The sequence below is a fragment of the Molothrus aeneus genome, chromosome Z, assembly GCF_037042795.1.
Source record: "Molothrus aeneus isolate 106 chromosome Z, BPBGC_Maene_1.0, whole genome shotgun sequence".
Lineage (NCBI taxonomy): Eukaryota > Metazoa > Chordata > Aves > Passeriformes > Icteridae > Molothrus > Molothrus aeneus.
Window position 1 is genome coordinate 38,831,958 of NC_089680.1, and position 17,162 is coordinate 38,849,119.

The following is a 17,162-nucleotide window of genomic DNA, read 5'->3' on the forward strand; positions in this document are numbered from 1 at the left end:
TGAGTATCCGTAGAACTCACTTATACAGTGGCAGGTTCAGATGATATAACTGAGTGACACCGAAGGAAATTCAGGAGCCTTTATGCACTCAAAACTGTACTTCAGCACCTTGGGAGACCCATTATCCTGTAGCATCTAGGACATCTGATTAGCTGTTATCAAAGTCCATACTTCCTTCTTAGTTTTCTGACATATTAGTATTGCTCAATCCCATGGTGAAATTGACCAAGACCATTATAAGAGAATGAGATTAAAAAAATGTAATTGTAAATGACAGAAAATTGACCAAACCTATGGGTTTAACACCAAATCAGTCCCTGAGCCAAACACTATGGCTTGCACTTTTTGTTTTTCTCCACAGAGTGATAATTGCATTAGCCAGACTGTTTAGAGGTAACAAATGAGTGTGAATTATATAGATGATCCCAAATGATTACGACCAAAATCCAGCCAGTAGTTTCTATCATGTATTTGTGTCTATCAGGACAAAGAAAAAAGTAAAAAAAATTAAAGAGTTAACTTGTGCAAATTATTTTTCATATACTACCTGCAAAACTCATGCTGCCATAGAGGGTCAGATAGACCTTGGAATTACAGGAACATCAAACAAAAAATTTAATTGTTTTATCTTCAGGGAGTTATGAATTTCACATCTGATACCTTGTGAATACCTTGGTCTATATACAAATGCTATTACATGCTTTCACCAGAAAGCATGGAATCCTATGGAATCTTCAAAGGGATAAGGTACAGATGTTTCTGTGGTGGTGATTCATCGTATAGTAAAATGTCACTGCCTAGAGAACAGCATGGCATACTGAAATTTAATTTCACCTGATTCACATTTGGAGGGAAAGAATGAAACATTTCCATTAAAGAGAAAGAACGAAAGAAAGAAAGAAAGAAAGAAAGAAAGAAAGAAAGAAAGAAAGAAAGAAAGAAAGAAAGAAAGAAAGAAAGAAAGAAAGAAAGAAAGAAAGAAAGAAAGAAAGAAAGAAAGAAAGAAAGAGAAAGAAAAGAAAGAAAAGGAAAAAGAAAATGAAAGAAATAGCAGCTGTTTAAAATTTGAAGAGAGGCTTGGAATGTAGCCTTATTTGATGTGTATTGCAGGGAGAAGGAAGCAAAGATGTAAAGGTGCAAAAGAGGTCTATAGTACTGTTCTTAAGTCTGTCAGAAGAATGCAGCTGTCAGAAATGCATTTGAGTGTGACCAAAATTGAGTATACTCTTTTGCCTGTGTTGCACAGATAAATGTATTTGGGATCCAGGGCTTTAGAGGCAATATTCGTGTTGCTCAAATGCCTCAAGCTGAGTCTCTTACAATTAAGGTGATTTTACTTTAGTGCCAGATTGTGGGGTTCTGTTTTCAAGCACATGCACTCTGCTCCAAATTACTTTGCTTGCATTTGTGAATGGAGTTCACAGACCTGGGATTCAGTACAAAAGTATACTCCATGGTGATCCAAGAGTTTCAGAAATGTGATCTACAGCAAGGGGAATATGTACGCCAGACAATAAAAAACACTGAAGAGAAAGATGTTTCTGAAAATTTATTTCTCTTCTGGTTTTAGGAGCTTGTCCTCATGGCTTCAGAACTTCTTATATCTTTCTGTACTTAAACATCCAGACATCTTTTTTCTTCATTTAAACAATAGCCAGGGTAGCCTGTGCATTAAGAGAAGAAGCAAAACAAAACATAACAAGACAAATGCACACACATGCATGCACACACACAACCCCCCCTTCTGAAGAAATAAAAATCACATTTCCATTTCCCAAAAACTTCCCCATGTACAAGCCTTGAAGAGAGGAAGAAAAAAGTAAAGCCTCTCACTCCTATTGTAACTATGACTCAATGTTGAAAAAGATTTGAGATTTGTAATCTTGATTTGAGATTTGTAATCTTTAAGCAGAGAGTTAAACATGATTTCATAGCTCAAGGATGGAGACACATACCTGCTGGGGGAAGGAGGAAGGGAAGCAACCTGGATTCTGGGTCCTGCTTCAAGCACTATTTATGCATGTTACTGAATAACAAATGCAAAATGTGTAGGCAGCCCCTGGGGCAATAACCCAGGACTTCCTCTTCAAAAGGAGCACTATTAGGGTTGCAAATTATCCTCTCTCGATGAATCTTGCTTCCTGTCCAATACAGAAGTATGGCTTCAGCAGGCATGACAGACAGTTCTCCAGCCTGAGCTTCACCTTGAGCTGGTGCTGGATGCACTCTTGGGAGATGTGGGAAAGATCTCAGAAAGAGACTGGCAGTGAACCTGCATCTCCCAATTCAAGAACAAGTGCCTTATCTACAAGTGTGATATTATGTAAAATGTTGGCTATGGTGCTTCCACAACCTCTGGACGTGTTTCTGGGAGAAAGTGTCTGGGGCTGTTGTGATTCATGACAAGGCTGGTCTATGGTAGGCATGCTCAGAAGATGCTTACTACAGAAGCCTCTCAGGATATGCCACACCTATACCTCACAATCAGGCTTTGGTGCAAGGTAGGTTTCAAGATTTTCAGCTGTATAGAAATAGCAGTAGCAATGAGAGATGCAGTTTCAGAATTTTTAAATAATTTGATCAGCAAAAACCTGAGGTAGTTTTTTGTGGCCATTTAGCATACATGTACTTGTATAAATATATCTTGGAATTTTTTGTTTCTTTTTTTGAATTTGTCCATTGGTAGTGTTCTCCAAGGTATTTTGTGAACCAGCAACAGGACATAAAACTAGAACCCAGAAATCCTGCTCTGCTACAGTCTCTCTATAAGATATGTAAATATATTTACAATTAAAACCAGTATTTTAATGTTGTTGTTTTGTTGGAAATGAAGTAGCTGGCACCTAACTGAATATAGAAAAAATCTTCTCTCATAGTCACTCTATCTATTAAACAGGTTGTTTCTCTGTCATTGACATGTTCCTTGAGTGGCTTTCCAATAGATTCTTTTTCCATATCTTTGCTCTCCTGGCCCTGTTCTCTTTTATTTTGGGTTTTATTCCCACAGGAGATCAAAATCCTGCTCCCTAAACTCTACTCACCATGTACTTCCTTCCAAAGAGACTATTTGTCTAAATGAGGTAACAGGAGGTAACATGAGGTAACAGAAGGGCAAATATTTTTGCTGTTACTGTGAATACAATATTATAAATTCACGCTTGTAGTTTTTATATATTCAGAGATGAATAAATTATGTTTGCTTTGGGTAATGCTAAACAATTAATTACAAACTAGAATCTTATATGCAGTAGAAAATATACAGAAGACTATAGCAGGAAATTCTTCAAATATTTGTATTTAAACTAAAAGGGTAAATCAGACCTCAGTTTAGAAAAGTACTTAAAATACTTTTGAATAAGATGCATAAATAATTTTTTATGTTTTATGTAATAGGATAGGGAAATTTTTGTAAGTAGAGCCTTACTTGTGGTAACAACAGGACCAGGTAGCACTGAACAGGATTTTGGTTCCTGCTCTACTTATGCAGGTTACCGTTCCTCAATTCACTGCAGTAGTAGCTAGTCTCAAACAGTGTCCAGTCTTAATATAGGTTGACCAAAAAGAAATTCTGAATTAAATTTCCTCTTGGGAGAAAAATAATTTCCAAGTGATAGAGTGCTCCCAGATTATTTGTTAGATTTATTTTTTTTTCCTTTCGTATTTATTACACATCTTGAATTTGAGCAAGTAAATTCTGCTTTGCTTTTTTTTATTGGTCATCTAAATCGATAGATGACCAAATCTGTCCATTTAGATGACCAATAGATAAAAATGATAGATGACCAATAGATAAAAATCCAAACACATATTTGAATTCTCCTAGGAATATGAAAGTAAAAGATATCTAAAAAGGTGTGGGGCAGCAAAGGGAAGGGATGCCATCCAAAGGGACCTGGACAGGCTTGAGAGGTGGGACCATGCAAACCTCAGGGAGCTCAGCAAGGCCAAGGGCAAGGTCCTGCACCTGCATTGGGGCAATCCCAGGCACACCCACAGGTTGGGCAGAGAAGTGATTGAGAGCAGCCCTGAGGGGAGGGACTTGGGGGTGGTGGCTGATGAAAAACTCACCATGAGCCAGCAGTGAGTGCTCCCAGCCCAGAAAGCCAAGGAAATCCTGGGCTGCATCCAAAGCAGCACTGGCCAGCAGATTGAGAGAAGGGTTCTACCCCTCTGCTCTGCTCTGCTGAGACCCCACCTGGAGCACTGCATCCAGCTCTGGTGTCATCAATATAAGAGGGACATGGAACTGCTAGAGCAAAGCCAGTGGAGGGTCATGAGGTTTGTAAGATGACTGGAGCATGTCTCCTGTGTAAACAGACTGAAAAAGTGGGGGTTGCTCAGCCTAGAGAAGAGAAGGTTGTGTGGAACCCTCACAGACACTTTCAGATCTGAAGGGGCCTACAGGGAAGCTGGAGAGGGATTCTCTGACAGGGACAGGAGTGACAGGTCAAGGAGGAATGGGTACACTCTGAAAGACGAGAAATTGAAACTAGGTGTTAGGAAGAAATTCTTTACTTTGAGGGTAGTGGAATACTGGAACAGTTGCCCAAAGAAGCGGTGGATGCCCTATCCCTGGCAGTGTTAAAGGCCAGGTTGGATGGGGCACTGAGCTACCTGGTCTAGTGAAAGATGTCCCTGCACATGGTAGAGGAGTTGAAACTAGACAGTCTTAAGGTCTGTTCTAACCCAAAACATTTTGTGATTCTATGAAATTACAGACTTCCTGTTAAGAGGATTGAGAGTGGAAAAAAAAGACCAATCTCTTCTCCTCTATGACTATGCTTAAGCAGTAATGGAGACATTGTTCACATCTGAAAAGAGGGTTTCTTATATCAATGTGGGCTGAGAGCTTTGGCCTTAAGTGGTGTTGCATGGTGCAAAAGAATCCAGAGGACCAAAACCATTCAGAATGAAAGACTAAGGACTGCCTCTAGGGAAAATTCCACTTTTTATTTTTTTTTCACTCATCATTTATTTACAAATACACATTATAACTTTTATATACATTGCACATTTACATGGTAGAAAAGTACAAAACTATATATTTAAATGAATTTATATTTAACTCGCCATGTTTGAAAATATAAAATTGCATCAGAAAAAAAGTATTATGAAAAGCAAGAAACTTGAACTGATAAAGCTTTGATATAACTTTTAGCAACACACCGATTGAGAAAGAAAATTTTGAAAGTGGTACTGCAAGACCATCTTAAAGGAAACACCTGATAAAACACTTATGCATGTGACAAAAAATTAAAACAATAAAAATAAAATAAAACCTTTATTCTTATTACAGTTAGGCCTGTAGATGTTATCAAACTTCACAATCCAATTTCTTTGGGTTCAAAATTTGTATAATACAGTATAAACTCTCAGTACACTGACATCATTTCGGTACACAATGTGATGAGAAGTAGAGAAGGTGAAGTGTAAGAAGTTTCCTTAAAGATTGCCTCACTGCACCTTGACAGTATACTTTAGTCAGTTACAATGCCTTTTGGTCAGTCAAGATTCCTTGTAAACAAAAACACGGGATCTTTTACGTAGAGAACCGGCAAAAAGAAAATCCAATAAATAAATGTAACAGAACTGACATGCAAGTTTGTTAAAGTGGAAAAGAGTTAACATCAGTGAAACAAAGAGATGAGATCATGTGGGTAGGCTCTAAGGAATGGACTTTTATAGTTTGCAAGAAAAAAGAAAAGCTTTACTTTACAAGCAAGAGACCTCACAATAAATAACACTGCTCTTCCCGTAACGAATAAATTTCTTCAAAAAACAAGGTGTACGGTCAACCAGACATTTTATGTATAAATTATAAAACATGACACAGTATAAATAAATGTCTACGAGACTCAACTATATGTATACTTTTTTTTTCTCCCCAAAATAAATAAGCATACACTTATTTACAGTACGGACATTGATTTTGTGCCCAATGGCTGTTTCAATAGTGATGGAGGTTTTACCACTCTAGAATGGAAGATATAGGAAAGCTGTAGTCCTGGTCTTCATCTTCCTCTTCATCCTCTGGGTCTTCATTAATTGCTATATGGGGGAATACAGGGGAGCTGTTGTTTAAATAAGGACAACAACAGCGCAGAAGCAGCTCAGTGCATGTTTTGAAAGCCCTCTGAACAGCCATAATACAGCGTTGCATTTTATGCGACTTGTAGTGAGATGCTCTTTGGCATCTGCTGTTATGCAATAAGGTTTTTTTACACATAATCTATGAAGTCATAACTGCAGAAAGTTCTGAAGAATCAATGGCTCAGGTTTTATTGGCAGATTCCTGAAATCAAATAAAAAGCGCTCTGGTGTTTTAGTTTAATTGCTTTGTGTCCTTCATTCAGAGTTAGTAGAGGCAACTGTGCTAAACCAGGTGCCACGTACTACCTTTAGGCTTGTTCTTTTGGACCGAGTTAAGAGTTTATCCAGGTGTTAATAAAGCAATCAGCAAAGCACACGAGAGCAGACAATGTACAAAAAAAGTCACTAGAATTACACTCCTCGGGCAACCCCTTTCTGATAGAATGGCTTGTCCTTGGAACATCCCCAAAAAACTCCAACTTGAAGGCCAGCTCGTTGTTGGAGATCTATTGCATTTTATCAGCAACCAAAGTGTGTGCGTGAAAGATAGATACTTATATTCTACTGTACCTTGAATCAATAAATCAATCTTTCTTATGTTTAAAGGTGTAAGTCTTCATTACCTAGGTATCGCCTTCAGAAGCCTTAAGTGTCTGCAGAGTTAAAAATCTCACTTACAGTTGCAAGATCCAGAATGCTTAACTTCTAGAAGCACACCCATGGAGCAAGCTGCCTCTTTCATGGCACACTCGCTTGGGTAAGTTGTGTTATCGCTGGCACACACTGCTTCTTCTGACTTGCTTTCAGGGCATAGCTCATCACAGAGGGCACACCGACCTCTGCCAACCTTAAAATCCCACAAGCATTTCTTCCCAGCACTGCATTGAATGTCTTCACAGGATTTGGCTTCTAAAAATACACACAGAATACTAGAGGTAAGTAAAAAGACAAAGCAAAAAGCAAAGCAAAGACAAGCAACCCCCAAAACCTCCCTTTCCCCAGTTAACAGTGAAAAAAGAAAGCTCAGATATAGTAGATGTGATCTTACTTGCTGATTTTGCTCAAGCAAGTATTTCCTTGGACAACAGTGCCTGTCTATATGTGGGGGAGGAAAGACAGCTGTGCCAGCAAAGCTTGGCCCTGGGAATACAGAATTACATTTGCCTATTGTACATGACTTTCCTGCTCCATTTCATGTCAGTGGAAATTTGGCTCCCCAAATTAGCAGTAAATGCAGGATTTGTCAACAGGTCCAGCATTTCTAAATCTATTATTTTTAATCTAACCCACAGACAGCAGTTGTCCACAAGATTTGAAAGGGAATTCACCTCAACCTATGCAAACTTAAAGCAACCTGAGACTCCCCCAAATTCCCACAGCGGTTTTGGGATTAGAGGCTGCCCTGCAGGTGCTTCTTCATAATACACTGCGCTATCAATCCTTTCTGGAATCACTTCCAACACAGATTGTCAGGTTGCACAGAAATTATTTGCCTATCTTCACCCACCCACTGTCTCCAAAGCCCACAATTATTTCTAAAGAGGAAAAACTGATCAGATGTTTTCAATTAAGTTAATGTAGTCTTTGCCAAGACCACTTGAAGACAATTGTTTCCAGGAATACAGACCCATTGAATACGGTGACCTTATTACACATCGTAACCATCTCATCATCTATTTCAGGGAGGCTATTTCTCCATTGGATACTAATGTCAGCACTCACAGACATAGCAAGATCAGGCCCTCTTCTCCCTCACTTCTACTGCAATCTTTTCCAGGACTAAGTTCACCCCAGGCTCTCCTCTTCTGGGAAGGGAGCACTGGCCCAAGCTGCTGACGTCTCCTTCCCCAGCATTAACTACATCCCTCCAGTTACACACACTGGGTACTCTGAAAGAGGCGACTGAGGAAGCCCTCCACACTCAGTCTCCTCCAAAGATACTTACTGACACATTTTCCTTCGTAGGCTAATCCAATGGATCTTCCCAGGAGGCAGGTAGCTTTTCTCAGGTGGCAGGCACTGGCGTAAGTTATGCCGTCATTCCCGCAGAGATACTGTTCAGGGGAGGTAGGCTCTGGACAAATTCGGTTACATGTCACACAGTAGGCATTGTTGGTTTGGTCAACCACACATGTGGAGCTGCCTGGGCATAAGACATCCCTGCAGGTCTCTGAAATACAGACAGAAACACAATGGTTAGTAGAAGACACCAGGATCCCAGTGAGGAGTGAATAGATGACAACAAGAACAAATGACCACATAAAAGCCTTCAGCAGCTCTCCTCGTTTAAGGGCTGCTGGAGGATGCCTTCATATCTCAGGGCAGCTGTGTGAACACAGGTGCTGCCAGACTATAGGGAGCTCTCAGTTCAGCTATATCCTTGTCTACTGAGCATGGTCTAGTTACTCTCCCCCAGCCTGGTTCCTGTGAGAAACTACATCCAACAACTCCTCCCTACTCTCAGACAGACACCCTTTGGCATTTGAGGGAGATTGGATTAGATTTGCAAACCTACTTTTGCATTTGCCCTGATACTGGACTTCAAGTTCAGGCTGTTCTTTACATCTGGCTTTGAGAAGGGCGCACTCGTTCCTGTAGGTTTTCCCATCTAAGCCACACACGGGGCCCTTCCAAGTGATATTAGAGCAATCCGGAGCACAAACACACCGAGGTTTGTTCTTCTTGTTCATTTTACATTTCTTCCCGGGTCCACAGTCCACATTCTCGCATGTTTCTGATGGAAGGAAAGAGGCACCACTTTAGTACCAAGCGTGCAGAAGAGACCTGGTGTCAAAACTGCTTAAAGAAAAAAAGATACCGTGAACCCAGAGCACAGAGCAGCAACACCCCTCCCTCCCGTTCCAGGACACGCCGCTCGAGGTAAATTCCCTCCGCCAGCGAAGGCAGGGGGGAGAGAGGTTGTCTCCCCTCCTCCTCGTGATGTGCAAGGCGGCGGGCAGACATGGGGGTCCCCCCCGCGATCCCGGGGCTGGTACGAGACGTCCCTCAAAACCCCGACGAGGAAGGAAGCGGGAGGACAGCGCTGGCCCCCTCCAACTCCCGCCCCGCTCCTCCTCCCCCAGCCCAGCCCCTGCCGGAGCCGCTCCTCAGCAGGGAGCAGCTCGCCAGCACCCCCTCACCTTTGCACGGGATGCAGTTTGGGGCTCCCCCATTAAAAATCATCCACTTAAAAAGCGTGTTGTCGTTGACGTCCTCCGCCGTCCAGGACGTGGTCAGGCGGCCGCTCTTGCAGCACTCCTCCTTGCTGAGGTCGGTTTTGTAGAGGACCTGGCAGCGCCCGTTCCGCGCCTGCCGGAGCCAGCAGTTCCCAGCTGTGGGGCGGGGGGCAGGGGGGACACCCAGACGGATCAGTGGCGGCCACCAGTGACCCAGACACAGCACGTGCGCCTTGCCGTGACTTTTACTAGACCGTTTCCTTTTATTTGTCCCGTTTCATAACCCGCAGCTACTACGGCCCATTTGGAAGCGCAGTTTAAAAAACAAACAAACCCTCCCCCCCCCACCAAAACCCAACCAAACAAAAAATCCTCCCCAAAACCACAAAAGAACTAAAAAACCCAAACCAAGAAAACAAAACAAAATCCAAAACAAAACAAAACAAAACAAAATGAAAGAAAGAGAAGACCCAACCAAAACAGAGCGAGAGTTTTTGGAGGTATTTATTCCATATGTAGAGCAGAAGGAGCACTGCCGACACGTGACAGAGGCTTGAAAAGGATGTGCATTTAAAAGGGAATAAAAAGAAAATCGCGCTTGCAAATTCCTTCCTCCTCCCCCTGCCCTCTCCTCCTCACCGCGGCTGCACAGCAGCATTGTTTTAGTGCCGCACAGTTTCACTCCCAGCCCATTTTGCAATCTGCACGAATTGGGAACATTTGCTGTTAGCGAAGTCTTTCGAAATCGCCACATTTTGCTGTTTCTATTAACAAATGTCTCCTTCACTAAAATAATTCAGCAGAGTTCCAAAAAAAAAGTGAGCAAAGTACATAAAATAGAAGGACACTTATAGTAGGAGGTCCCTATAGAGTTTTAAAAATCGATCAAGCTGGAAAAGTTATAGCTGCCATCTCTTCCTGCAAACATTTCAGAGGAAAGTACACTATCCTTACACCGGATAGAGTAGGTTTTCTTGGGGTTATTTTTTGCCTTTTTTTCCCCCCTCTAGTATCCCTGTTATTTGTGGAGTCAAGCCAAGAACATTAGTCCAAGCAACTCCCCCTTTTTTAGCTGAAGCATTTTAGTTGAGATGAGTCTCTCGTGAATAACCAATGTGACTTCTCCAGCAACTCAATACCAATTGATTCTGCTGCTAATCCAGCCGGGGCTCGATCCTGCCTCCTTACTCCGATGGGAATGTATCGCAGCGAGGGGCCGGGATCGGCCAGCGGAGATGTTGCTGGGCGCGGGGCAAGACCCCCCCCTCGCCACCCCCCCCAACAAAAATCACTGAACACACAATTCCCTTATTAAAAAAAAAGGCTTGTGTTTTACAGTTGCCTACGTTAGATTAACTTATATCTATATCAGTACTGGGAAAGGGAAAAAGAAAAGAAAAATTATAAAAGAAGCAATGGCAAGACGTCCAGGTTGTGGCTGGAACATGGTCAAAAAAAGGAGAAAAACCCCCAAACTAAAGATCAATATTCCCTTGTGTCGAAAGAGGGCTCTTAAGAGTTGTCAATATCAGGTTCGGGTTTGTTTTGTTCGCACGAAAAAGAAAAAAACCCAACCACCAACTTATTCAAGCGTACTCTTCAGTGCAGGAGAATTTACAACGCTAATATTTATTCAGACACACACCCCCCCAAAAAAAAAAAAAGAGTAGGGAGGAGGAGGATATCCCAATATTAAAGTCAGTAAAATGACCACTTATTGGTTTCTAAAAATGTCAGCTGTAATCGTGGGGTTCTCCATCACCACCTCTCCTTCAGTCAGTCAGGAGAGATAAAAATCTAAACTAAATTACCAACAAACTTTGTGCATTCATTCGGCAGCCGAGACTGGGAAAGTTCCCTCACGATGCTGCTCTTCATTCATGCTGCATAATAACAATAAAAAACAAGAAACATCCTATCTGTCCTCTGTGCCTTTGCAGAGCAGTGTGAAGATCCGATCAAAAAGGGATCTAAATGACACCTCTGCACCTCGCTACAAAGCCCACAGTTAACTTCTGTTCTCTTGGACCTTGGAGAGAGGCGTTTAACACCGCAAGCAAACTAAGCCGTGCCCGAAAGACAGAAAACATTAGTAATAATAAAGAAACGTATCTGCAAATAAAGTCTGGTCTTACCCTGCACTGTGTGATCTTCCATGAAGTGGCACAGAAACATCAGGATTAAGAGCATGCCCGGGTGGATTCTCTGATTTAACATCCTCAGTATAGCAGGGAGTGAGAGAGACGCAGAGACAGCGTGAGGGGGAGTAGGGAGAGGGAGCGAGCACTAGCCAGCCTGCTTATGATCGCTCTATTGAATGAACGTCAGGCTCTGAATGCAGTCTCTCTTTAAATCTATACGGGGGTCCTAGCTGTCTGCGGTGGGCGGTCTCCTAATGTGTGTGTGTGTCTGCTCGGGGGTGGGGAGATTTAAAAAGTTCAGTGTGAATCAGGTGACATTTTCCACCTTCTGGAAACCCTCTCCAATTATCCGCTCTAGGTGCACGCACACACAGGCGCGCACCCGCGCAGCCCTGAGCGGCGGAGCCGCCGGCGGGGGCAGCGGCGGGAGCGGCCCCGGCCCCGGCCCCGGCCCCGGCCCCGGCGCGGAGCCGCCGCGGCCGCGCAAGCGCCACGGGGGGCTGGAGACCCGCGGGGGTCGCGGCCGCCCCAGGGGCGCCCCGGTTGCTCCGGCGGGCCGGGGGTGCTGCCGGGGCGCGGAGCGGAGCCCGCCCGCCCGGAGCCGGCTCCGCGGGCGCGGTCCCCGGGCGAGGTGGCTGCGGAGGATACATCCCGCTGCCCGCACCGCCGGGCGGATACATCGCCCGCCCCAAAGAAACCCCGAACCCCGATCGACCGGCCCCAAACCTGAAAAAACCCTAAACTCCCAAAAGACTGAACCGGCTAAAAGTTTAATACCTAGGGCCGTTCCCGGTTGATAGGGTTTTCACTGGGAGAGCCCGGGAGGACGAGACGGGAACGGGGGCGATGTAGGCGGTCTCCTTTCAGAAACAGAAAGATTGCAACATCGATAATGAACTTCTAGGGCACTAGTTTATTAAGCACAGTCTGGCATTATTCTCCCCTTAGAAAAGTTGGCGGTCTCTCATTTATAACATTTTTTGGCACTGCTGAATGAAACTGAGTAGGCGATATTTCCTTTTATACAAAACGATTACTTAACGGAAAATGGTATTGTTTATTCAAAAGCTGCCTTTTAAATTTCGATTCTTTCGCTTTTCTGAGCCACCAAAGCACAACAGACTGCGAAGTATGCAGACAGGAATGCCCGGACAGTGCCGGGTCAGGGGCCGGTGCGCCGCGGCCGCCCGCGCCCTCCGCCCGGCCCTCCCCACACCCCTCCTCCCCGCTCCCGCCCCCCGCCGCCCCCTCCCGACTGCCCCCTCCCCACAACTGCAAATAACTCAGTGATAACAGATTTTTTTCCACCAACTGCAGGAGATAGTGCTAATCTTTTAATAAAAGATCCCATTACAATGGGATCTGTCTGGACAGACTATAATAGATCCAGAAATACAGCCGTGCTAATATTAGAAGACAGTTGTTTGGGTGCCTCAGGCCGGGCCCTGGTCCCGCTTTGAAAGTGGGCATGAATCACAATGTCCCTCGGTACCACCTGCGGTCACACGCATTAAGGAGCAGACTGGTAAATGATTGACCTCGCTGCATTTTTTTTTATGTTGTTGTTGTTGGGTTTTTTTTTTTCCTTTTTTCTTTTTTTTTTCTTTTTTTTTTTTTTGTGTTATTAGTATTATGATCCTCGTCCTGAGCATCTCCCGGGCATTTTGAGCACTTCAGAAGCTCCGGGACTTCACATCCCTTTTAATCTTTTCCCAGATTGGTGCCACTCTCCCCCTGCCCCCCGCCCCTGCCGCCGGCTGCCGGAGCCGCGCTCATGCGGGGGTGCGTACTGCCCTCTACCGGCGGCGCCGCGCAGCGGCAGCGCCCGAGCGGCCGCGGCCCCGGCCCCGAGCCGGCCCTGCCCGCGCCGGGGACGGGCCCCGGGCAGCGCCGCAGCCCGGCCGCAAGGTGCTCCGGGGGCCGCTGTCCCCGTGGGGCTCCGGACACATCCGCCGCACAGGTCGGGAGGCAGCACGGCCCCCGCCGAGGCAGCATCGGTGCCAGGGCTGGTCCGGGAGGAGTCCCGGGGGAGGCGCGGGGGATCCCGGCGGCAGCGCGGGGCGCGCAGGCGGCTGCTCCCCAGCTCGGCGGCCAGGCTCGGCTCGGCTCGGCTCGGCCCGGCCCGGCCAGGCCCAGCGCGGTCCAGCACGGTCCGGCACTGCACAGCCCGGCACGGCACTGCCCGGCTGCCTGGAGGGCTGCGGGGTCAGGCTCACCTTCCCGTGTTCCTTTTGTGTATGTTTTTTAGTAATTGGCCAATACGGTGTTTATCCTGAAAATGTTTTCAGTTATAGAGGGGCGTTTTCAGGCCGTGTTCCTGGAAATGAAACACAGAATGGGTCGATAAGGTTTACACGTGCTTCATGCATGCATCATTGGGAGATCAATATGATTGCGCTGGTATGGAGATTTGTATCACACCTGTTCTCTGACATCACTTAGAAACAGCTGCTGTTTCTTTCATTGTTTTCCCTTTTTTTTTTTAATTTTTCTTTTTTTAAATGCTAGATACTGGGTTTGTGAGTAAGAACATGCCAGGGACATATTATGTAATCAGAAATGCTTTCTTCTTTCTCACTGTGTGTGCCACTCTTTATGACTCCCCCACCCCTTTCTGCTTTGCCAACAATCATATTTAAATTACCAAAAAACCAATAGCGTCGATCTGTAACTGAACTGTCAGGCAGCACAAGAAAAGAGTGTTGTTTTCAGTCTGACAGGTTTCACAACTTCTTTCTACCAAGAAATGTATGCATTTTAATATAGGCTTTTGGATGTGAATCCAATCTTTGCAGCTGGCCCTGATCTTAGAATAATAGAGCGTTTAAAAAAAACCCCTTATATACTTACATCTCAGACTTTCAGAAAGTTCAGATTTGGCTCTCAATTTACATATTTCTGTGTTCTAATAGAGCTATAGCCACAGCTACAGCTATGGCAAACTCCATAATACAAAATATTAAGTGTCTGGCCTCTGAATAAAATAGCAGCAAAATATGGAGAAGGAGGAAAAGTTACCTTGTCAACATGTGCTATTAACATACACACACACAGATGCAGACACGCACATACATACATACATGCACATGGAATATTGAGTTTGTGATGTCAGTATTCACTGTACTAGTATAACATTACCTTTTACGCCCTTCCCCTCACTCTGTTGCCTATCAGAAGAGTGGTTGCTCGTATCAGGAGTGGTCCAGCTTGGAACCCCCTCTTTGATAAGGAACATGTCTGCAATAAAATTTTTTGGGTTGTGGATGGGACTCTAGGACAAAACTGATTATTTGGAATGGATCTGGATTTTCATCAAATGGGAAGGCCTGTCCTGGTAATCTAACATTCAAGGAGTGGAAAAAGACTCAGACACCCTCCTGTGGTCCTGGATGCATGTATGCATCATCCCATGCAGTTTCTCACACAACTCTCAGTGGCCTCTCCCACTGAGCAAGTACTCTATAATAAAGATAGAACGTCCTCTTCTGGTAGGAGAGAAGACTTGTTACCTTGCTTTGTTTCCATCTAATTTCACTGATTATCACAGAAAGAAGGACCTGTTTCTGGAAAAGTGCAATTTAATGTAGGCTCCCCTCATTTGCATCCCAGATATTAAATTTAAGGACTTTTCTGAGTACCATTGCATTGTACCAATTGAAAAGCTTTCCCTCCACTTTTTTTTAAGTATAGGAGAAGAAGAATTACAGTCCTTAACAACTTTTCTGTAGAAATTTCATGTGCTGTTTCTCAGCAAAAAGTAGCACAAAAAATTGTATTGCAAAATTTGACTTCTTGATTTAATCCAGACCTTTTGTGAAAAGCAAGCAAACTAGTTCCTGATAAAACTAAGCCCTAAAATTTGTGAACTGAATTCTAATATCAGGTACTGGCTATGTGTTCTATTCCACTGAGGTTATTCCTGCACATCAGTGAGACTGTTAAACATAGAACTTGTAGTGCATGCTCTTGGGGAGTGTTGTGATTATCAGATGTTGAACAGTTGTTCTTTCTTTTTTTTGTTAAATTGACCTAAGAGGTTATGCCTGTTGTCGGGTGGTGGGCAATGGACTGGTAAAGAGGTAGTAGGGATCTTTCATTCTGGTTCATACTGCAGAAAGGTCTTGTAGACAGGTGTCATTCATGTTTTAGGACAGATAAAATTGACATATATATGATATGAGCCAAACTGACCCCTTCCTTACCTCCTTTTGGTGGTTCAGGAAGTAATAACAGAATTGTGCATCCCCCTACAGTTTGAAGGATACCCGCCTCTTACTGGAAGTCCAAACAGGACAAACCATCTTAGACACTCCAAAGGTGCTCTCTTGTCTTGTGCTGGCAGCGCCACAGACCACCACTGAAGAACTGCAGCAAGACTTATTATTCAGTACCCATTGCAAACTGGATGTGGTGTGGCAAGATGAGCTTTAATGTGTGAGTGGAATGAAAACAGGTTATTAAATAAGTTGCAAAATCTTTCTGGATTATTGGAAGCTTGGACAAAAGTGCAAAATTCCAGTAGAAAATGGTATTGGAAAAAACTGTAAGGAAGCTCTTAAAAACATTAACTATCTGAGGAAGCGAAATAAAAAATTATAAAGGAGTCTATTGATCTATTGCTTTCTTGATTTGTTGAAGAGATGTTCCTCTGTGTATTTTCAGACAATATTAAACAACTAGAAACGTGCAACAGACCATGGAATTTCTAGGGCAAGTCTCTCACCTTGTTGGGATTGCAGTGTTTTCAACAGCAACAGGAATTCTGGTGTAGATTCTAAATTAATCTTTTAAAACTTAAAAAAAATTTAAAAGGAAAGAAAATATAGTTATTGTGGGAAACTTGCTCTTCACAGTTCTTAGGATGCTACAACTGTAAAGAAATGCTAGAAGAACAGTGCTGCTAGCTGTAGACAACCCATTTCCACATAAAGGCTTAAGAAATGGCATGTAGGAGGGAACATGGAGATAGCAATACTGTCAGGCAGCTCAGCCCCTGGAAGGCCATTTCAACCTCTGGCTCTCTGACGTCATATGTTAAGTGCCGAATGGCTCTTGCTCAGCTTCCAGACAGGCAAATTGCCTTTTCTGCTTCCACAACTATTCCAAATGAAGCTGTGTCATTCTTGGTGACAAAACTTCAAATTTTTAAATTGTGATTATAGGTGAGGAGCTTTAGGAATGGCTAAATGGGGTTATGTGTGGGTATTGTACTTTTAAGGTCTGGAACATTTTGCAAGGCAGACTTCAAGAGACATGTCAGTTGGCAATCAGTTGCAGCTGAACCTGGACTGGAGACTAAACCAAAGATAAAGAGGACATACATAGTTTGTAAGCAGCTATTGTGAAAATTAAGTCAATTTTTGCCATTACTTTATGTTTCTTTTTGTTAGTTTGTTGTCTTCTTCTTAGAGTTAATGTGAAGGGCATATCTGATTATTTGTAAGTGTGGAGTCACATAACTCTCTAATCCAAAAAAAGGCAGTGTTTGACTGTGGGTCCTGGATTGGAGCTTAATGGAAAAAAAATCACTATTAAGCATGGTAGTCAACTTTGACAAGCTGAAGGAACAAGGCAAAAAGGATAATAGATGGAGAATTTCCAGCTCAATGCATATATCTGGTGATGTACTGGATCTTGTTTCTAGACTGAGTAAGTACCTGACTGCGTCAAAGTTGCAGCCTTGTTAGGGACAGATCATTAACTTCTTGTTGTGAGGTTTATATTTACTTTATTGCCTATCTAGGAAGAGGATCAA

General features: G+C 43.6%; 1 protein-coding gene across 1 annotated transcript; it reads right to left on the bottom strand.

Moving 5' to 3' along the window:
- Positions 1–4,931: 4,931 nt before the first annotated feature.
- On the bottom strand, positions 4,932–11,556 carry FST (follistatin). The gene is made up of 6 exons (XM_066569311.1): positions 11,402–11,556; positions 9,231–9,422; positions 8,606–8,824; positions 8,036–8,260; positions 6,769–6,999; positions 4,932–6,048 (listed from the first exon to the last, which is right to left on the bottom strand). The coding sequence occupies exons 1-6, from the start codon at positions 11,481–11,483 to the stop codon at positions 5,966–5,968; spliced, it is 1,032 nt and encodes a 343-aa protein (XP_066425408.1). The 5' UTR covers positions 11,484–11,556; the 3' UTR covers positions 4,932–5,965.
- Between the last annotated feature and the right edge of the window lie 5,606 nt (positions 11,557–17,162).

Coding starts and splice junctions, on each gene's coding strand:
- FST (XM_066569311.1), bottom strand. CDS start 11,483: ATGTTAAATCAGAGAATCCACCCGGGCATGCTCTTAATCCTGATGTTT. Junction 8,825..9,230: donor AAACTGCATCCCGTGCAAAG/GTGAGGGGGTGC, acceptor TCCTTCCATCAG/AAACATGCGAGAATGTGGAC. Junction 7,000..8,035: donor CTACGAAGGAAAATGTGTCA/GTAAGTATCTTT, acceptor GTGTATTTTTAG/AAGCCAAATCCTGTGAAGAC.